General features: G+C 39.7%; 1 protein-coding gene across 4 annotated transcripts in view; it reads left to right on the plus strand.

The window, feature by feature from the left end:
* ptprub (protein tyrosine phosphatase receptor type Ub) overlaps window positions 1-20,500 on the plus strand; it is a 120,773-nt gene that overhangs the window by 27,154 nt on the left and 73,119 nt on the right. For all 4 annotated transcript variants that reach the window (XM_037274187.1, XM_037274188.1, XM_037274189.1 and 1 more), the window contains exon 2: window positions 9,271-9,402. In XM_037274187.1, the coding sequence (XP_037130082.1) occupies window positions 9,271-9,402 (132 nt within the window). The remainder of the gene's footprint in view (window positions 1-9,270; window positions 9,403-20,500) is intronic.

The following is a 20,500-nucleotide window of genomic DNA, read 5'->3' on the forward strand; positions in this document are numbered from 1 at the left end:
GAAGACTGATGACTGACTCACCGTCCGACCGGGCAGGTGGCAGCTGCATCAAGAAGTTGGCCACGGGAGGCCGAGGACCATGTGGCAATAAGGGCTTCCCGGATGCCATGATATGATCAGGTGGGCATTGACAGATGCCTTCTGCATGCTGGGAAAGCAAGGATGTGGAACCTCTTGTGTGGTGTCAAAAACAAAATGATACAACCAGTATCATAAATGAAGTTATTTCCAAAGTTGAACATGCAGATATACAAATAAAGCAGAGGCCGACTCGCATGGTGAAACGGATTATGTTTGGCCTGAGAGATTTCAAATGTTGACTTGAGACCAGCAGAAGAAATTGCTTGTTTTTATAGCACCTCCGCTGACTTCCATGCTCGTTTACATTGTTGTTATTTAGATTGCCTCTTGTTCAAACATAGCAACCCTCTCTGGACAGTTTTTGTGCATAGAAGAGCAGTTTTGGAAATTCACTAGGTTTGGATACTTGGACAGATATTGAAAAATGTGCTCGATAAAAAAAAAAAATATATTGTATTGTGTTGTATCTCAGGTGGTTTTTAGTTACATGCACAAAAGTGTTTTTTCCCCCCCAGTAATTTCTTCTGAGATTTTTTTAATTTTTTTTAACAAAACACTTGTAGAGGCTAAATGGTGATTAAACTTTAATTTTGTACAATTTGGTACATCCGTCGTGTGACATTTTTCTCAGCACACACACACCATTAGTGATACTCTGGAGCAGCACTCCGATAACAATGTCGTGATTATTTTAGTATTTAATTCATCTTTCAATGATGAATTTCCAATTAATCTGATTAAAGTATTTCATATATTCTTTTATTTCTGCCACAATAATCAAATAGTGATATTGATTTATTAAGTGATAATAATAAGTGATAATACCGTAATTTTCGGACTATAAGTCGCACCGGAGTATAAGTCGCACCAGCCATAAAATGCCCAAAAAAGTGAAAAAACCCCATATATATGTATATAAATCGCTCCTGAGTATAAGTCGCCCCCCCACCCAAACTATGAAAAAGAACCGCGACTTATAGTCCGAAAATTACGGTAATTATGATTAAGTGATGCAGGTAGTAAACTATGCTAAGCTACATTAGCTAAAGAAGCTTCATGAAGTTTCACCACCCAAAGTAAATGAAGTAAATGTTCATTTACACACAAATGACAGCTCAAATCTCAGTCAAGTTTCTTAATAATATAGGAAGCAGTAAAATCCGGTGATTGATTGTAAAAGGAAGGCAATAATGACTCTCAAAGCGTTTCACAATGTAATCCGAGTACACTTTGGGAACTAGCATGATGTATAAATAAAAAACACCCTACTCTCGTTAAATAAGTAATAGCTTGGCAGTGATACTGTTCTGGTAATATGACGCAACTTCACGGTTTGTTGCCCTGTCAGTTAGCCTTAAGCCATCTTAAGTGTGAGTCCAGTAAAGCCAGTCAGTGTCTGTTCATGCACTAACACAAATATGACTTATGTCCATAAACAGAGGGATAGAAATGCCACTGCCACTTTACTCTGCATAACTGAAAACAAGATTAGACTATTTGACTTGAATTGATTTTTGTTTTGGTCTTTTTCCAGGAGTGAGGATTTATTAACATAACGGTCGAGGCATGCTTTAAACGGTCCACCAATCAAACGGGCCTCTATTATAAATCAAACGTGATCAAACCGCGCCCTCGCCATCCTGATTATTAGCCGCTCACTCAGTCAGAAAATCTGAGTCATGAATTAAAACTAAGGGGACTTTAAAATATTCACAGGTTCAGTTTTACTTTTGGTGAGATCCGACCGAGGCTGGTGCGGCAAAAAGCTTACGGGTGAATGTTTTCTTTATGATATATATATTTATTTTGTGTGGAAATGTTTAAGGATGTCAGATACACGTCAGCTTAAGAATTTTTTTTGCAACAAGTTATTAGTGCTGGCAGCATCATGGGTTCACAAAGATCACTTCACATTAAGGATTAGATACTTTATTCATCTTGTTTACCAGTATTTTTCCCTATAAAAAGGTTTTACGATTCTCTCCAACTAGCAAGTTGTAGCCTTGAGAAAAAAAAAAATTAAAGGTATTTTTTCGTCTCTCGTTATTTTGAAGTGAAACTAATTTGTGTGACTCTGTCTTGATTTTTGGGCGTAACAGTGGAAAAACGGCATTGTTCCAAAAACTGCGTTTAACCACCTCAGCCAAATTGACTTTCATTGAAAATTACCTGCCCTTTGTGTCCATGTTATTTATGTAAAACCACATTTGGAAATCCTTTCGTACTGTAACTGGAACAATACTGGGGAAGCTGGAAAGCCTTTTTGTACACACTTCTCTTCCGCCTCATTCGATTCTAAATGTGGGTTGGTGGAATTGAAAGGCTGCAGGTGGTGGAATCAACGTTTGGCTGCCTCTGTGTTTAGTAGAATTGACAGGCAAGCTGAGTGGCCAAGCTGCTATGGGATATGTGCTTTAGTAGGCTTGATAGACACCAGTTCTTTCTCAGACTAGTCGCAATGTCGCTTGGTCAGGCTGAGGCGTCAAATGTCTTGATCAATTCCAATACAGTTCATCCTCAAAATATAAAGGCCCAAGTCAGAAATTGAACACCATTGATGATACCGTATTGTCCGCACTATAAGGCGCACCGGATTATAAGGCGCACCTTCAATGAATGGCCCATTTTAAAACTTTGTCCATATATAAGATATATACATTTGGCCCGCGGGCTGGACTTTGGACACGCCTGCTGTAGTGGCTCAATATTGGTCCATATATAAGGCACACCTGATTATAAGGCGCACTGTCGGCTTTTGAGAAAACTGGAGGTTTTTAGGTGCGTCTTATAGTGCGGAAAATACGGTAATTGGAAACTATATTCGCAAAAAAAAAGATGTAATCAAGCTTGGTGCTGTGAGAGGTTTGGTATGTATTGAATTTAAAACCTGAATTTGGTAAGACACTCACTGCTGGATAAGCGAATGATGCAAGTGAATCAAATATTTGCGCACAGCTAATGCAACAACTCAAGCGTTAGTAAGTGGGAATGACTCGGCGGTTTTTGCTTTCACAACTGAGAAAACAACCCGAGCACCTGGAGGAAATGTTTATTGTGAAATTCAGTTTTACAAAGCCTTTTAGTTTAAGTTATGCAACAGCGTATAAAACATAATAATGATAGTACGTAATGGATCATAAATCATAATCAGGCCAGGATGTATTGGTGTCGACATTTTGCGCATTAGTGACATTGTATTTATGGAATGTGTTGCTGCGTAATATTTTATTTGACTCAAAAGATATCACAAAAGCTCATATTTTCTTATTGGGCGGGAACGGCATTGCTGATTCCAGATGTCTTTTTAAAACAAAAACAAAAAAATGTACAAATGTGTCCCAGCGTCATGCATCAGTTGGCGAAAAATGAATTTCAAAATTCATGTTCATATTTCTACGTAACTGTATTAAAGTTGCCGCATGTGTGACTTGTTGTTCTGTATGTCAAGCGCCTCTTGTGCATGACTCTGCAGGCACACGCTGGATAATGCGCCCCTGCTTTGAAAATGAGATTTGCAAATTGGATCCTTTGTAAAGTCTTTCCACATTTTTTCTCTCACTCAAATTTAAGGAGGGTTATAAAAGCAGTCTTTTGAACTGAAACAGACGTTGAGAACTGAGTCACCAGACGTGCTAATTAAATCGATTTGTTCAATGGGCCTTTAGATTTTCCGTTGCGGTCACGAATCCACCTCTATCACATCTTCTGTGGGTGGGTGGATGGGAAGATGAACAAAAAAAAGTCTCTCTTTCTCCAACTGCTGGTGAATGTTAAATAGAAACCGCCATCTACTCCTCCCTGAGAAACTACAACCACTCAAAATAAACCAAGAAAAAAAAATCATGGTAATTAAAAACTAACTTCATATCAGCGATGGGATTTCACACCAAAAGCCCAAATGAGCGGGAATGTGGAATAATTGATGTTTCCTTTTTCAGCTCAAATTGTTTCAGAGTCTTTGTTTCTCATGCAAGTTGTTCTCAGAAGATGAGCTCGTATTGGATGAATACAAAAGTCTGTCTGAATTGCATTTTCTGATGTGCTTTCATCATCAAATCACGATTGAGGATGAAAAGTGGGAATCTGACTTTTCAAGTAAAATTAGTGTCAAGATAAACTGGTGCCTGGTACCATCTCAATTTACAAAGCTGTGGTTTAAGATACAGTTCTAAAATTGACTCTCCAGTGATCCCATGTGGTCTACAAATTAACACTTTTCTAACTCACCCTCCATAAAAGTATTGCTTTGCCGCCGTTATAACCTCTTAAGGGGGGGTGTCAATTTCATGCAGATTTTCGCAATTATATGGCTTGGCTCCTATTCACTGTACTATTTTATATTTTGGGAGGCTGTCCACACAATAATTGTTCAGATCCTGAATTAATAATGATGCTAAACCCTGATGCAAATTTCCCCCATTAGAAATGATGGAAATAATCCAGTTGAACCTTTTTTGCTCAAAATGATTGTAATTTAGTTCGATATTAACATAGGTATTAGAAAAATATATATATACTTTATAAACTGGTACTGAAGTGGTTTAAAAAACTAGAAAAGGCATTTAGAGTCCACTCTGTAATTGATTATTCTTCAATTGTGGCTCGCTCACCGATGATAGTTTGCTATAAATGATTAGCTGTTTGTGCTTGCCTGTTTCTCACCAAAATAATTGACCACATTGTTTATTTATGTTTTGAGCCCCAATTTTCACTTGAACCCTCTTTAATCCTACCATAGCCCCATTTCATTGGTCTCTAGAAGCCTGGTTAGAGCCTCTTTCATTATAATCCACCCCGAATCTCTATTGCTTCCTCCTCACAATCTATTTCCTGGTCCTCCATGTTTTCCCGGGGCCATCTAACCAGCAGGGTTGAGTTATTAATGCCTGGAAGGGGAGGGGAGGGGGGGGGGTTGCAGAGAGATGATTTCATTGCGTATTCAGGTATGGCGATGGATGGCTTTCAGAGGCAGCCAGGGGAGTGCTGGGAGGGGAGCCTCAGTCGAGAATAAATATACCCGTCACCTGGTGATGTATCTGGCCCCACTCGCTGCAATGCAGATCAACCACTCTCCTCCCCCGCACTGCCTCCGCCATTACTCAACCTTTCCCCACCTGAATCCAGCCTCTTTCGACTTGAGATTAAGCCGGCCCATGAGGAGAGCAGATTTTGGCTCTCCTCACTTATGTGGTTTGGTTCACATTTATCGTAAGAAAAATGATGCATTGCCCCCCCCCCTGGAGGACCTTACTTGGTGTTTATTACTTGCTGATATTTAAAGAGTTAAAGGTTATGAATATCTTGACCGAGATTAGTCTTTATACGATTTGGTTATACTGTACTCTCATTGGCCGATTGAGTTTGGCCACTCCCATTTTAAATGGAGAATTTAAATGGGATTTTTGGTGGCCCTCCAAGTGAAGAAAAATGGAGAATGGATCGAAGTACTTAACGATGAACTTCTCTCGGGGTTCTTTTCAATCAAACATGAACTTGTATTTTAAAACTCAGGGATTTTTCTTTTCACAGGGGTGGAGGTTAGAGTTTCACAAGCGCACTTTCTTTTTGTAAGTGTCATAAAAACACATTTACACAAGTGTGGGAAGTTGCAGGCACTTAAAACATGTTACTGAGCTTCCCGTCTGTATGTGGAAAAGTAGAACAGCTTGGGAACCTCGTTTTGATTATCAGCAGCTACACTTAAATATTTTTTTGCTGAGGGCAATTATCAAATCTGTCTTTTCAACACTTCCCCACTACCCACCGGACGTTTTGTGTCCTTACCGATAGCCGAGCGTATAGCAGATTAATTGGCGAAAAATATTGCTGCCGCAAGCATTTATTTATTTTTTTCCTCCTCTGCAAGGAGCTTTTTGTGCTTCAAATATGCCCCTGGTGGCTTGGAGTTTTCTTGAAAGTGCACGGCTCTTATTTTTACAACAGCTCCGGTCATTGTAATGAAATATTTGTGAGTTGGCTAATTAAATCTTTTTTTTTTTTTTTGCCTCAATGTCTCTGCAGGAGTTACCAACAAAAAATGAACGACTGGATATGAAACTCAGCTTTTACAAAGGGTGCAATTATGTTACAGAGTAGGGGGTTATAGAAATGAACAGATGAATAAGATGGTAAATTTAATTGGAATTGCGTAACAACTTCTCCAACGAGAAAGGGGGAGTCATTTCTTTGATTCACGACACTCATAAAACTGGAAGCATTTTCTTTCAATTGCTGCAAATGTGGCAAATTTGCCACATCTGCTTTATTTAGCCAGAAACAAGATTTCCGTGAGAACGTAAAAAACGGCGAACCGAATCTTCCATTTCCTGATCTGGTTCTAGTGAGCGTTTTCAGCTGTTACCTCGTCCTTGACACTAGTGCTTCTTGATTTATTGATATCATAAATCCTCTCCTCATTTTCTCCCATATAAAGCAACTCTATTATGCAGCTGGCTCTTCCTGCCTAGTAGATTTAGTCGCAAAGAACGAGTCACATAAACTTTCTGTTTGTCTCCACTTGGCATTTATCTGCTCGACTAATCCCCCACAATTCTCATTGTCAGCTAGCAATAAAAATTGGTTCTGGAATCAATATAGAGATGGAGCGCAGAGTCCCCTGATACAAAAATGTAGTTTTCACGATCACTCGGGTAAAAAAATGACCAATCGTACTACGCTAGTCAGATGCGTTACCTTGTGTGATTTTTATGATAGATGGCGCTGAGCGTCAGCTGAGGAGATGACATTCCCCCCGCCAGCCTTGAAACCCGGCTACTTTTCTCCGTATGATGAGACTTTTGGAGAAAGAGAGTCTGCGGGCTTCATTTACTGAAGCAGCGGGGAATAATATAGTGCCAACATTTAGATGTGTCAGGTCCCATATCACTGGCGGTTCTATTAGAAATGGACCCCATTGCGGGACAATTAACCTCGTGGCCCCGGCAGCAGATCTACGCAGTAACCGCCCAGCACCGGCCGATAAATCAAACCTCGTGGGAGAAAGGAACACTCTCTCCCCTGCTGGTTACTATTGCCCAATGGATCACACAAACATCAGGGTACATTTGAGTTCTCATTCGAGCCGCCGACATGCAAAAGTTTGATGTCACGCCAGTGATTAACCTGGAGAGAACCTTGGGCAAACTTTTTAGGACCAAACAAAAGAACTTTGGGGAGTGTAAGCATGTACTGCCACAACGTCAGTTTAAAACTGAATATATCTTTATTTATAGAATAAAGTTTGTAGTTGGTCCTTGTCCATTTACACAGTGGTTATTTTCAAATGGACCAAAGATGTGATTCATAATAGTTAGTCATGCAAGTAACTCACTTATGTTCATTGTAAAATCATTTTCTTTGAATGCAAGTTTTTTTTTATAGCCATTATTTTTACTAGTGGATCTTGCGGGTCAACAGTTTCATTAATTAAATCAAATATAAGACAACTAAATTAGGAATTTACATTGGTTTTCTTGTAAAGTATAAGACTTGGATGATCTCCCTTATGCCCCTGTAAGGTCAAATATAAATGTTCTACTTGTGGATCGTGTTTAAAAAAAAAAAAAGAAAAAAAGAAAAAAGAACATTTATTTAGTGTTAAAGCCGTTCAGAATTTTTTTTTTTTATATTATCAGGTCATCCAATGTTATTCAAGCCGAACCAAAAGCTCATTCATAACGAAAAGGGCCCCCACACTGCTGCCAAAAAAACCAAAAAGCGATCCTGGTGTATCTAGTCAAAGGGACACAAAACCATGACAATCATAAACCGACAAATGCTTTTGGCTTTTTGCTACTCGTGTTGTGAGAAGAAATATATCCAATAGATTCAACATCCCATTCCCTCCGTCAGAGGCCATTTTTGTGTTTTATATTATAGCTTGTATCATATCAATCCATCCAATCACCACCTAATAGCTGGAAGCTGCAGCTATCTTTTACACCGTTTCTCAAAATGAGACTTATAAATCCTCAGCGGAGCGAAGTCGTTTTCGCCTTCCTCCGCAGCCTGTCATTTATTAAATGGCAAAGTCAAGAAAAAGAACGAGCGGTAATAAAGCCGGGTCACCTTCAGGACCTGCTTGTGGTTATTCCTGTCATTAGCATGTGGTGGCATCTCGTGCTGTCCAGCTCCGGTTTTTATTATTACCGAGGCAGGCTTTGCCCTTACGACTGCCCACCGTCGCCGCCGTGTAATCCTCCCACTGATGGACTCAATGTGAAATATGGCAACAGATGCCAAGTGCAATGACTGAAGCGTTATTATTTGAGACCTCAGGGCCATTAAAGCTGCCGCTATTAAAGATAATTTGAAAATTTGGGCTTTTTTTGGCACGTGGAACCGCAGGTTGTGAGGTGTAATGATGATCACACCACACCCCAGGGTGCCTTCCTTCACGAGTTGTTATTAGTGTTTGCATTTGCCTTTGTTGATGTGCTTTGGGGTGTTTAGTCTCGACTATGTAGTTTGCACATGTTCCTTTTTGTAATGGAAATTCTCGATTGGATACTCGGTCCGTAATTGCTGCTGGTGTTTGTGGGTTTCTTGCGCGAGTGGAGTCATCGCTTTATTTTTTGAGGTTTTGAAAAGTGTTGTGAAGGTGTTTATTGAGCAATCAAGTTTGCAAAGCACGACATGCGATGATAAACGGATAACAACCGATCGTTCTGTTCAAGGTGTTAGCTAGGACGCATGCTCAACAATATAACTCCTGATGTATTTTAATTTGGGTTTTGCTTTTGTGTGAAAAGAGCAGCTTGAGTGAAAAGGAAAGTTCTCATTAAGCAATGTGAGGTGTCATCTTTGGCTCTCAGAAAATAAATAGCTTCGCTTTCTTTTGGTGTGATCACCAAGGAGCTTCGAGAAAGATTTTTGGAATGTCATCATTGAAAGGGCTCATCTGGTGAGGGGTAACAGTAGTTTCGGTAAAAATAGTAAAGACTCATCAATAGTTGGACAAAGTGTAGCACCGTAGGGATGCTGCCAAGACCAGAATGTCCCGGTGAGATTAATAAGCCATCCAGACGAAAAGTACCCTGAAGGATACCAAGGATAGTACATGAATGGAACTGTCGGAATAAATTGCTGAATCCCTGCATGAAATTTAGACTCCATTCAAATCTTGTGACTTGGACTTAATGTCATGTAGCTCAGTGGAAGCTATAATTTTCTTTTTTCTTCTCCTACTAGCTGCTGGATGCACATTTGAAGAGGATTCCGATCCCAGTCTGTGTGACTTCGCACAGAGCGAAGAAGATGACTTTGATTGGCAGTTGTTCCGGGCGCACAATTCTCCGTACGCCGGTTCGGACCTCTTGCGCGGTAAGTGTTCTGAAACAGAGGTGTCAAATCCAGAAAGTAGAATCCATGCCAGAGTTTGGATTTAGCCACAGGTGATCAACCATGAACCATTTCAATGGTATTTGCCTGTAATTTGCTGTAATTTATTTTACCTTAAATCAATTTGTTTTTCTTAAATAAAAAAGCCCAAAAAAAGCCAATTTATTGATATTGACTGATATTAAATTCGGTACTTAAGCCATATTGCCCAGCCCTCCCTGAAACCTTCATTATTATTTTTTAACGTTATCCAACATTCATTTTGTAGGCACTTATTTTTCATTAGAGAAACTCTCAACACATACCACCGAAAAAAAGTATTCCAAAATATAACTTAACTATCATAACAACATCTGCTAGTCTTTGGAAAAAATATCCATCGTATCATTTGTAGCATTGACTGCAGTTCGCTTATCAAAAAGTGTGTGCCGATCGGCCTTTATCGTCCAGCTTCCGTTCCGCATCAGCTTTAATGAAGCAGTCAGCCCACATTTGTCTGTTTCCTGCTAAGCCCAAGGATAATTTTGTTAACCGGCCTCCAGACTAATGGAAACCAACATTTTCCCGCCATCATCCTCTCCGCTGGTGGTTGCCAGAGGGAAATGGCATGCATACTTTATAAGGCCCATCCTTGCTTTTACAAATTCCTACTGGGAACTAACAAAGAGAGTGATGTTGTTTAAGATTCCCAACAGAAATATCAGCAGTGGCTGTTAGCTTGCAGTTGTTTGTTGAAAGGATCAACTTCCCTCTGCCATAACGATCGGTCCGGCAGTTTTCCACTAGCGGAGTACAAATTAAATAAAAATATGTATTTCCTTGTTCACTGCGTTGGAAGAAGAAAATGAATTTGGCTTTTATCTTTCTTAAGTTAACAGTAACTGCGGTATAGTCGATGAAAATGGATGACAAGAATGGCCAAGCTAAGGTCAGAGTTGAAAACAAAATGGCCACCGTTTACAGCGCTTGTAAAATAATGTCCTTCATCAGTTAATGTCCTTTTCTTAACATCTGTCAACTTATAATTCAATTTTTAAGCGTGACAAATTTTACTCTAAACTCTTAAACTGCACCCATGGTAATTTCCTTTTTTTTTTTTTGTCATCAGCAATCAAGTGTAAATCTGCCCGTAGCTAGCGGCCCATTCACAGCAGGCGATGGGCTAATTAACACTTCTCCCTTTGGGTTTAATTAAAACTCAGTCTCGTGCCATTTACAGCTAGTGAATGAGGGCCCTCCTCGGAGTGCAGGTACTAAAATTTGCAGGGCAAGCCGTATTATTAGCGTCAACTTTGTGACTGTTCTGAGCAACCATCTCAAGTTTGGTCCACTTCTGTGGCATTTTGTCGAGTCATGTCGCTTCCGTTTGTCGTTTTTACATAATTGAAGTCGTATAGCTCTCTCGCTGATCCCTGGCAGAGGCGGTGTGTTACTCTCGCTTCGCTTTTTCATACTTAATCCCCCCCATGTTGACTTTTAACCATGTATCACGGCGGACAAGCGAGGTGACGAGGGATAACTAGACTTTATGAGATAAGGCTATTTACATTTCGCCCGTATTACTTTGTGCGGTTGAAAAATTTGTGTCGGGGGAAGATTAGTAAACACAGCTAAGACAGCGGCAGCTTGTGGTTCCCGAGAGAAATTAAAAGACTACCGTTTCCATGAACAAGAGGGGGAAAAATCAGATAGAATGCGGCAAGGTCTTAATAAGAATGGCCCATTTATCATCAGATTCTCCATTATTTGGAATTAGATCAGTGACTTCAGACTGCCTGATAAGCTTCTGTTCTTGTTCTGTTTTAATGAAAGTGTTTGCTGGATGATGACCTTGTCGAGAAGAGTCACGATTTTGGATTATCAAGGTCGGGCCAGGGGGACACCGTAACCAATGGGAACTTTGTTGTAAATTCCGTCAAACCTTTGACGGGTAAAGTTTGGTATGTTTTTGTTTGAGTTTGAGAGGTCACGCTGAGGTCGATTGACGCCACAGCCAGCCTAAACGACTTGACAAAGACAAGCTGCAACGTGTTACTCAAAGAGAGCATGTTTGTGGATTTAAGTGGAACCTTTCTTGACAAATTTGATTAAATGATGCGAGTTAGGCTTTGGATTAGCGCAGGAAGGTCAAGTCTTTCTGTCCATCTTGACTGTGTGCGGAATTAGCTTGCGTTGGATCTTGTCCTTGCAAAAACTTTTATATTTTGAAAATACATAGAAGTATTTTTTCTTTCACAAAATTGTTCATAAAAATGGACGTTCGTAATTAATTATATGCAATTAAAAACCAATTTAAAAAAAAAAGCTCATCCATTAGCAATCGTTCTTGTTATATTTTTGTAAGACTGCACTGCTAGCTCACAGTAAATTCTTACACACCGACTATTGGGACCCAACTTCTGTACTTGATGGAAAAGATGCTCAAGTCATGTTGATCTGAATTTACCCTTTTAATATTTATACTTTATATTCTCCCCATCCATTTGAAATGCCGTTAAACGTCTGCCACTGGCCCTGAAGCTGCAGTTTGATACACTTTCACACATGCAATCCGAATAACAGAAGCCCATCACTTTGAGCTGCTCTACCAAAGATGATCTTAAAGTAGCCTACTCTTTAATGGCAAGTAAATTGCTGCACAAGATGAGACTGGTCCCGACTGAAATGGCTTTTTGTACTATCTTGGGGTCGGGGCTTGGTCAACTGAAACATACATACATCCTGCCAGCTCAGTATCATAACCTTACTATAGACGATCTCCATCCTGTTGCAGTCATCTTGCCGAGGACATTACCTTCTCGCTTTCTCAGTATGTCACCTTTCACCCTGGACCACACACACTTTAGATCAGCTAAATACACTATGCATGCGTGAGTGTGTTTGTGTCATTGTCGGTGACCTGAGACATCTGCCGTTATCATCGCCGACCAGTGACTAGCCATCCTCTGTGGTTTAATACGCTATTACAGTACAGTGTTGGCCTTGCGCTGCATTCACTTCGCAATATAATAATAATAATCCTCACGTGGCTTTTTTTCTTGGTCATCCCTTATGAAAATTTAGTAAGTGTTCTCTAAGGCAGCTTGAAAGTGACTGAATTAAATGTGTTGCATTAAATAATAAAATTCATTAAATTACACTTATATAAGCTTAGAGACTATGAAAATACTGATACAAAATTTCAATGCATTTCATTGGGTGTCAATTTCAGGTATGTTCAGATTTTTTTCTATTCGGGGTCCCGATATAAATCGCCAAAATGGTGCACGGGTAAAAAAACGTTTTGGTCAAAATGATTTCATAATAGGTTCAAAAAATATTTGGTTTGGACTGCCAACTGGATTTTGACTGTGCAACATGAACTTTTTACCGTTGAGGTTTACCACATTATTTGTTTTTATTGAGTAGAAAATGAATACCTAATGGTGTCATTGTCCCCGCAGCATTTTCAAGCGAACGATTAGCCGAAGGTTTCGGAACGTCGAGCTCATGTTAACGACGCTGACATTTTTGGTTTGTTGTTTTGCCAAGCCGCAGAATTAGCTTTAATCAGCTCCAGCTGAATAACTTTAATGGCGGCAATTAAGTCTCGGGCTTAGCACAGAAATCAAGCTTGTTACCGCTTGTTAAGACACAGTTAATTATGTCAGTCATAATTAAAACGGCAACTCCTTGGCTTTTTATGACCACCTCCTTTTTAAAATATCGATTCGGACATTTTCGTCCTTCTGTCTCACCCACTATTTGTCCGATGACACTAAATGTTTCATTTCCTGAAATCTCAACCAACTTGAAAATTAGATTGGGGATGCATTTTTTTGCACAATATGAAAAGCAGTGATTTATTGCCTTAGCATCTTTGCGGCCTTAGATAAATAGTCACTTGAGTTTCAAAGCTTTCATTTTCAATAAACATTCCGTCTGTTGATTTCCTTAATCATCACACCTTCAAAGTGAGTCGGAAAGACCAGTTAGCGGAGTGAGCCAATTGGTCAGAATGATATATAGTCCTCAGAGGACCACAAGTGGACTCCAGCGGCTCGCCGGGACGATAACTTACAACTCATTAAGGCCAAGTCGATAGGATCGCAAGCTTTTCACAAATACAGCTAATCTAAATCTAAATTATAGCCAATGAATCAACCTCTTACTCAGCTTTCTCTTTTGCTTTTGGTGATATAGAGCTATAGAGCAGTGTTTCCCAAGGCATCCGTTAGAAGATCTCACCATCGTTCAAAAGTTTCACAAAAGTAGAAATACTCAATCATAATATAGTCTGAATTTACTTGCGAATGAATTTACGAGTGCAGGGACAATGACAGGGCTTTTGTGTTTAATTATTAAACATCACTGAAGCTCAAGTGTGTTTTTCCCAAATTTTTAAATCAAGATTAAAATTTGCAAAATCGCATTTCTTATCAAAAACATAAAATGATAATTATAATTTAAAAAATGCATTTACAGCCTTTACTTCAGCAGTTAGCATTTTAGCAATATAGCATGTGACATGACAGTATTTACAATTTTTAATATCACAGTAACCTGGGATTGTATACCTCTTTTATCACTTCATAGTATCTGTGTAAATTTGTCATTAAAGTCATGCTAGGGAAACTTCAAGTATCTAAGTCAAGTCCGTATCTCTGTAGAAAAGCATCTGCGCCCGGATCCAGACTCAAGACCTCTGAACTAATGAGAACCAATACAAAAGCTGTGTCAGCAATTAAGCTTGTGTCGCCATTCCTCACAACAGCAACAATAGAGCGACGCCGGTGTAAAGGGAAAACTATTTCGCTGAAATACCTGCAAACCGTCAAAGTACATTTCGATGTGGTTAAAGCCGTAAACATGGCTGACGTGTCCATTAATCAGCGGTCCTCGGGTGTCAGACGTCAATGCCTGCACATATAATATTTCACGGCAGATTTGTGGATGCTGCAGCCTTCAGTTTGAGTTCCTCGGCTCAGGTCAGTGTTATTGTGTGTGGCGGTTCACTTGGTTGACATGGGTAACTTATCGCACCTGAAATTGACACCAGGCTCCTGCCCTTCATCCAGGACGCAAGGTGGTTCTGTTGTAAGATGATCTTTTCTACCTGTTCGCTTTGGATACATCAGGGGTGTCAAACTCAATTTTGTCACGGGCCGTATCATAGTCATAGTTTCTTTCGGAGGGCCATTACGACGAATAACTAAGTTTGAAACCGGCGACTAGTAAAAACTGTTCAAAGATTTTTAAAAGATCAATGGTAACAAAAATCGCTAGCAATATGTGTATTTTTTAAACTTTAGTATTGACAGAAGAAGCCGATGCACAATTTGTCTTTGCGGGCCACATAAAATGATGTGGCGGGCCGTATCTGGGCCCCGGGCCTTGAGTTTGACACCTGAGCTCTACATCATTGCTTTCTTTCCGATCAAGTGTCTTTTTGTTTCTTGAGCCGTCAATCTAGTTGTAGTTGTAGCCTATTTTTTTGTCTGTGTTTGGATTATTAAAAAAAAGAAAAAAAACTACTTAATTGATATCCATAAAACATTTGTGTGTGAGTAAAGATAAATATATATTTCACTTTATTTGTTCGCTTTTTAATAAAATCATTTAAATTCACCCAGAAACACGTGCACCAAATATTTGACTAAATCGCACGTTACACTCAAAAACATTTACAATAATTAATCTCTAGCATCAGAGCACTGATTTAGTGTATGCTGCGCTTCCTTTTTTGTCGGACCTACTTCAATAAAATTTTTAGACACTTTGAAAAGATTAGCACTGTTAAACTTAGCTGTAGGTGCCAGTCTGAAAAAAGTGCCAAAATCTGTCGACACATACTTTTGTGCGAACGACAGTGGTTGGATTAATTTAAGATCTATTTTTGCATTGAAGTTCACATTATTTAATGGGGAACAAAATGTCATGCGGGGACATGAAAGCACTTTCATTTGCTCTCCAATGCAGCACATTTGTTTCCCCCAGGTTCTGTGGGCTCATGAGCGGATAATGACTGTATTTAGAAGGTTTCACAAAATGTCTCCTTTTGCCACAAGAGCACTTACAAAGTTCTATTTAAATTTCACGGATGGTGTAAATCAGAGGTGTCAAACTCATTTTTGTTAAGGGCCACATCGTTGTTATGGTTTCCCTCGTGGGGCCAATAATGACATAATAAAATTATAAAAAAATAAAATTCACTTTGAAAGTGTGGTTTTAACAAAAGATCATTGCAACATCTCACTGTTATTAAAAGGAAAGACTATTTAGAGTTTGGGCATTTTAAGAAGAACATTGAGTCGACACTCATAATTTTGATTTTGCGGGCCACATAAAATGATGTTGTGGGCCGGATCTGGCCCCCGGGCCTTGACTTTGACACCCGTGGTGTAAATGCTTGGAATTCACATGAATGACTCATTCAATGCCTCAGGATGTATCTTGAGGCATTTTGTGATTAATTACCCCATTTTGTGATTAATTACTTTCCATATTTTCATGATAAAATAAAAATTCTCTTAAAATTTTGGGGCCGTTGTAGAGGGGGAAAAAAAAAATCTGTCTGAAGCACCGGGATTTTTTCCTCTGTAGGCGATGGATTCAAAATGACTCAATAAGCTCACATAGAAAGTCTGAGCTGAATAGCAACACAAATCGCACCGTGTGCGAGCTCTCTCATTGATCCAATACCGCACCATGGAATGATTTGTCGTTTTCTTGATGGTAGAAGCTGCTGTAGCAATCGGCCAGAAAGGAGGCCATCTTGAGTGTCGTTTATTTCATCTCTGGAATAACATTGATCGGAGACCCTTTTGAGGCTTGCATTTGCTTGAAGAATCAGCAAGCGGCGAGTGGGCACTTCACACGAGGAGATCCGGCGGATTTTTTTTTTCCCGCCTTTGTCATTCTCTTTGGTTAAGATCATTCTTGGGTGCAGTCTGTTCCCATAATAACTCCTGTCATGGCCAACACTTTGTCAGTAATTGATATGTACTCGTGCTTCTGGGTGGGGGCATTTGCATTAAATTGTGATGATAATGACCACGAAAGGCCTGATGCCAGCAGAATGCCAAAGTTAAGATTGATGGCCATTTGAATTAGCCGCAATAAGTCGTATATTAAATCGGATCTCGCAGGACCGTTGCTCTCCCCCCTCCCCCCTTGCATTTATTACCTTGTCTTTATGTGGATCGACACAAACTGGCATGTTATAAATATTCCGTACAACACTTCGGTTCCATACCAGGTGATTATTCTCGTCCTTGGTGTCTGTCAAGAATGAAATTCAATTTTGAATAATTTGAAAGGACTACAGTCAGAGATGGTGTCGTGATTCCCTTGTCTAATTTTTTTCCCAGAGATGGTGTGAATTATTTTGTCTTTCACGACTTTGGAGATTTTTTCTGTGAATTTTGGAAGACAGTGGAAATATTTGTAGTCGCTTTTGAAATGATTATTCATTTTCTTTTGTTTCATCGCTTGTGGTGATTCTTCTCTCCCAATCACATTCATCCTTAGTCAAATCTTCAACTTTCGAAATATCGATTGCCTGTGGTGATCGACTTCTGTTGTCATGATAAGATAATGAAATCGGGTCTGCTGAAGCTTTGTCTATCCAACTCAGCAACGGAGAATGTTTTCATCAGTCTGGCTTTATTTGTTGTTTGTCTTTGTTTGTGTGTGCTGCTTCCAGACTCCTATTTTTTGATTGATCAAGGTACATTTTTATTCTTAGTCGTTTTCTCAAAGAAAAGAAACCGTTATTTGTTCAACTGGTTTCTCCCAACTGTATTTGAAACAAAAATATTCGGCTGCTCCAACAGTTTTAATGAGTGCATGACATAAATAGTTTGCCAATTGTAGGTGAATTATTATATAGGTTATTATTATGTAAAATATTTTAAGTTAAAAATATCCATAAAACACATACTATAATAATAATAATAATATATAAAATAAAATAAATAATTCAATATTATTTTCATGACGATATATTCAAATGCTGGAATGTTTCACAGACTTCCATTCTATCTTCCCAATATAAAGTTGTGACAACAAAATCTGTACTTAGTTTTTCATTTCCTTGAACTGGATCTCTCTTTTGATTGAGGATGCCAGATATGTCGTACCTGTCTGAGATTTTTGACTCTCCCTTTTCAATCACTGAAAAACGTTTTGGCTGAAATCTAAACATTCCATGGGCTCTTATTTTCTGTAGCGAAAAAAAAAAATCCATCAAGCTCAGTCGTGGAATCATGAAACCCATCACCAGCCTATTTCCCTTCCTCGAGGTTGTTTGTAATCGCAATGCGGGGCCTGTCCCTCCGAGGAACACTCTAAGGTTTTTTTCAGCTAATGACTGCTGGGGGTCCTCCACTCGGAGCTGTCAGACAGCATTTGCTTGGAAATTCATATGCGAGGATGAGAAGGAGGGCACGGCATGCTCTATAAATTAGCGGCACACAGACGCAACACTTGCGTGAATAAACTTGGCATGCACGCTCGAATGCGCGCCCAGGCCAACGCGAGACGCTTGGAATCTGCTGACTTCTGCTGGGGATATACATGAGATGATTAATGTTCAGAAACAAGAAGCATCCATGCTTCCAGAATCATCTTATTTTCTCCCGTGTCGCTTTTGTTGCCGTGCCGTAAAGTGAAATCTGGAGGCAGTGCATCTCTTTTATTGTGACAGTCTAATTATGAAGTAGCAGCTCCCGACCCAGCGTGGAGGCCGCTCCCTCGTCACCTCGCTAAGGGCCACGCTCTCTAAGGGGAGCCATAGAAAAAGTCATAATCATAACTTGAGTTGAAACTCATTGGCTTTTTATATGCTCGGGCTTGTTATGTTTTTTCATTGCAGACAAACAGGGAAGTTGAAAATTCAGCTTGAATCTGAACTTGTTTTTATGTCTGTTGGGTTCTTTTTGAGATTTTTGTTGAATTCATTTGATAACTCTCAGTTGTCCCATAACAACGCATTCACCATTTTTTTTTTTTTTTTTTTTTACAACCGCAGAATTTCACTTACATGTCCCGTGTCATTGCTATGAGAGGCAGTTGCATGTTTCCACCATTTTATTTTTCTTCTTCTATTTTCTTAATCTTATGTTCTTGCTTTTCTGGAACGTTCTACACCGCCTGCCCCGCGTCTGAAGCTGAAGCATGGTAGTGGGAATGACATGACATGGTAGTTGGGTTTACGAGACATGCTTGGTGTATTATTAATGGCTTCTCACAAGAGATACACATTGTCAGAAATTGTGTGCAGCAGCGCAGGAGCGTCAAACACAAGCTGCTATTATGCCGACCTGTGCTCAACACCGTTACCGCGTATGCCTCTAGGTGTGAATGATCTTACTAGAATGTAACAATCATTCTCTTGACCTTTCGGGGAAGGGATTGTACTGTCTTTTCGAATTAACATCAACACTATACTGTTTGTAAAAAAACATTCTTGCTAGAGAAAACCACAAGTTGATAGCAGATTAAGGATTAAAAGCTAATTAAAAATTGAAGCACCTAATGAAGCGGCACATTTTTGGCGCTTGATTGCATTAAGATTTATTCTTCAAATATCCTGATAATTAATTAGGAAGCAAGGCTAGACTAAACCATATATATATAATTTATATATATATATATATATATATATATATATATATATATATATATATATAATTTTTTAATTTTTAAAAAAATATTTAATTAATTTTTTTATTTTTTGTTCTGCTTTGGTTGTTTGTCATGGCGGCAGAAGAAAATCCCGTCTTTGACATGTTAAAAGTAAATATTTAGCCCGATCCTCAGTTCAAAAGGCCTAACTCTACTGGCTTTGTGCTTATTTTATTTTATTTTTTTCCTTCCCTCTCTCTTTATCCAAGGCTCTGTGAGGTTCGCTCTCATAGAGACCTTGGACATTGGGAAGCTGGGCAGGTCAGAAATGTGCAGTCTGTTATCTCAGTTGTTGCTATGCCTGGCACTTGGTCTCCTAAGACCTTTCAAGTAATAACACACCGGCAAGCAGATGGCTGAGCGGCTTTGTTTGGTTTATTAGGAAGCAATCCATCTTGGCACTGCTGCTATTTTAAACTCCAGCAAGGCGATGGGCATTCGCCTATATTTCTACTATGGGGGGAAAAAAAAATACTTTATTGTTTACTTTTTAAAAAAAGAAAAACTCTTGCATGCGAGGACCGAGGGAATCTATTCACATAAAAGCGGAGGAGTCAAATCCAGATCCAGGAAGTAGAAATCCTGCCACAATTTGGCTTTAGCCACTGGCGCTTCTACCATATTTTCCACACTATAAGGTGCACCGGATTATAAGGGGCACCTTCAATGAATGGCCCATTTTAAAACTTTGTCCATATATAAGATATATACAATTTGGTCCGCGGGCCGGACTTTGGACACGCCTGCTGTAGTGGCTTAATATTAGTCCATATATAAGGCGCACCTGATTATAAGGCGCACTGTCGGTTTTTGAGAAAATTGGAGAATTTTAGGTGCGCCTTATAGTGCGGAAAATACGGTAATTAACCAACACGTAAACAAACAGTAAAGTGGCTTATTCACACACTTTATTACTCGGCTTTCCTCAAAGTCACCCCACAAGTGCACGAACTGAAATTTACCGTGCGACACGTTCTGTAAATTTCTCCATTGTGATGTCCTAACAGAATGAGCCGCAACTTCAAACGAGGCACGTTGGAGTTAGCAAAACCTTTTTCCGGGTAACTAAGCATCTCCACCTGTGTGCCCCCCCCCCCCCCCCCCCTTCAGATCCATGAAACCAACACGCGTGCGCTTTAACAGACTTGTTTCTTGGCCGAGTACAATCCCAAGCCTTCGGTCATCGTGCATCTGGCTCCATTGTTGATTGCAGACAGCCCGTCTGATGAGCGTGGCTCGCTTGGAGTGGCACAAATAGGGCCCCGTTGCTCCCTTAGGCAAGGCTTTGGCAGGGCTTTTGAGAGGCGCTCGCTCTCGAAAGACCCTCTGAAAGTGAGCACAGCGGTCTCCATGGTTGCCTAATGGCCACGCTGCTTCTCTTCAGAGTTTGTCAGTTGACACGTTCTCATCCTTC

The sequence above is a fragment of the Syngnathus acus genome, chromosome 16, assembly GCF_901709675.1.
Source record: "Syngnathus acus chromosome 16, fSynAcu1.2, whole genome shotgun sequence".
Taxonomy (NCBI): Eukaryota; Metazoa; Chordata; class Actinopteri; order Syngnathiformes; family Syngnathidae; genus Syngnathus; species Syngnathus acus.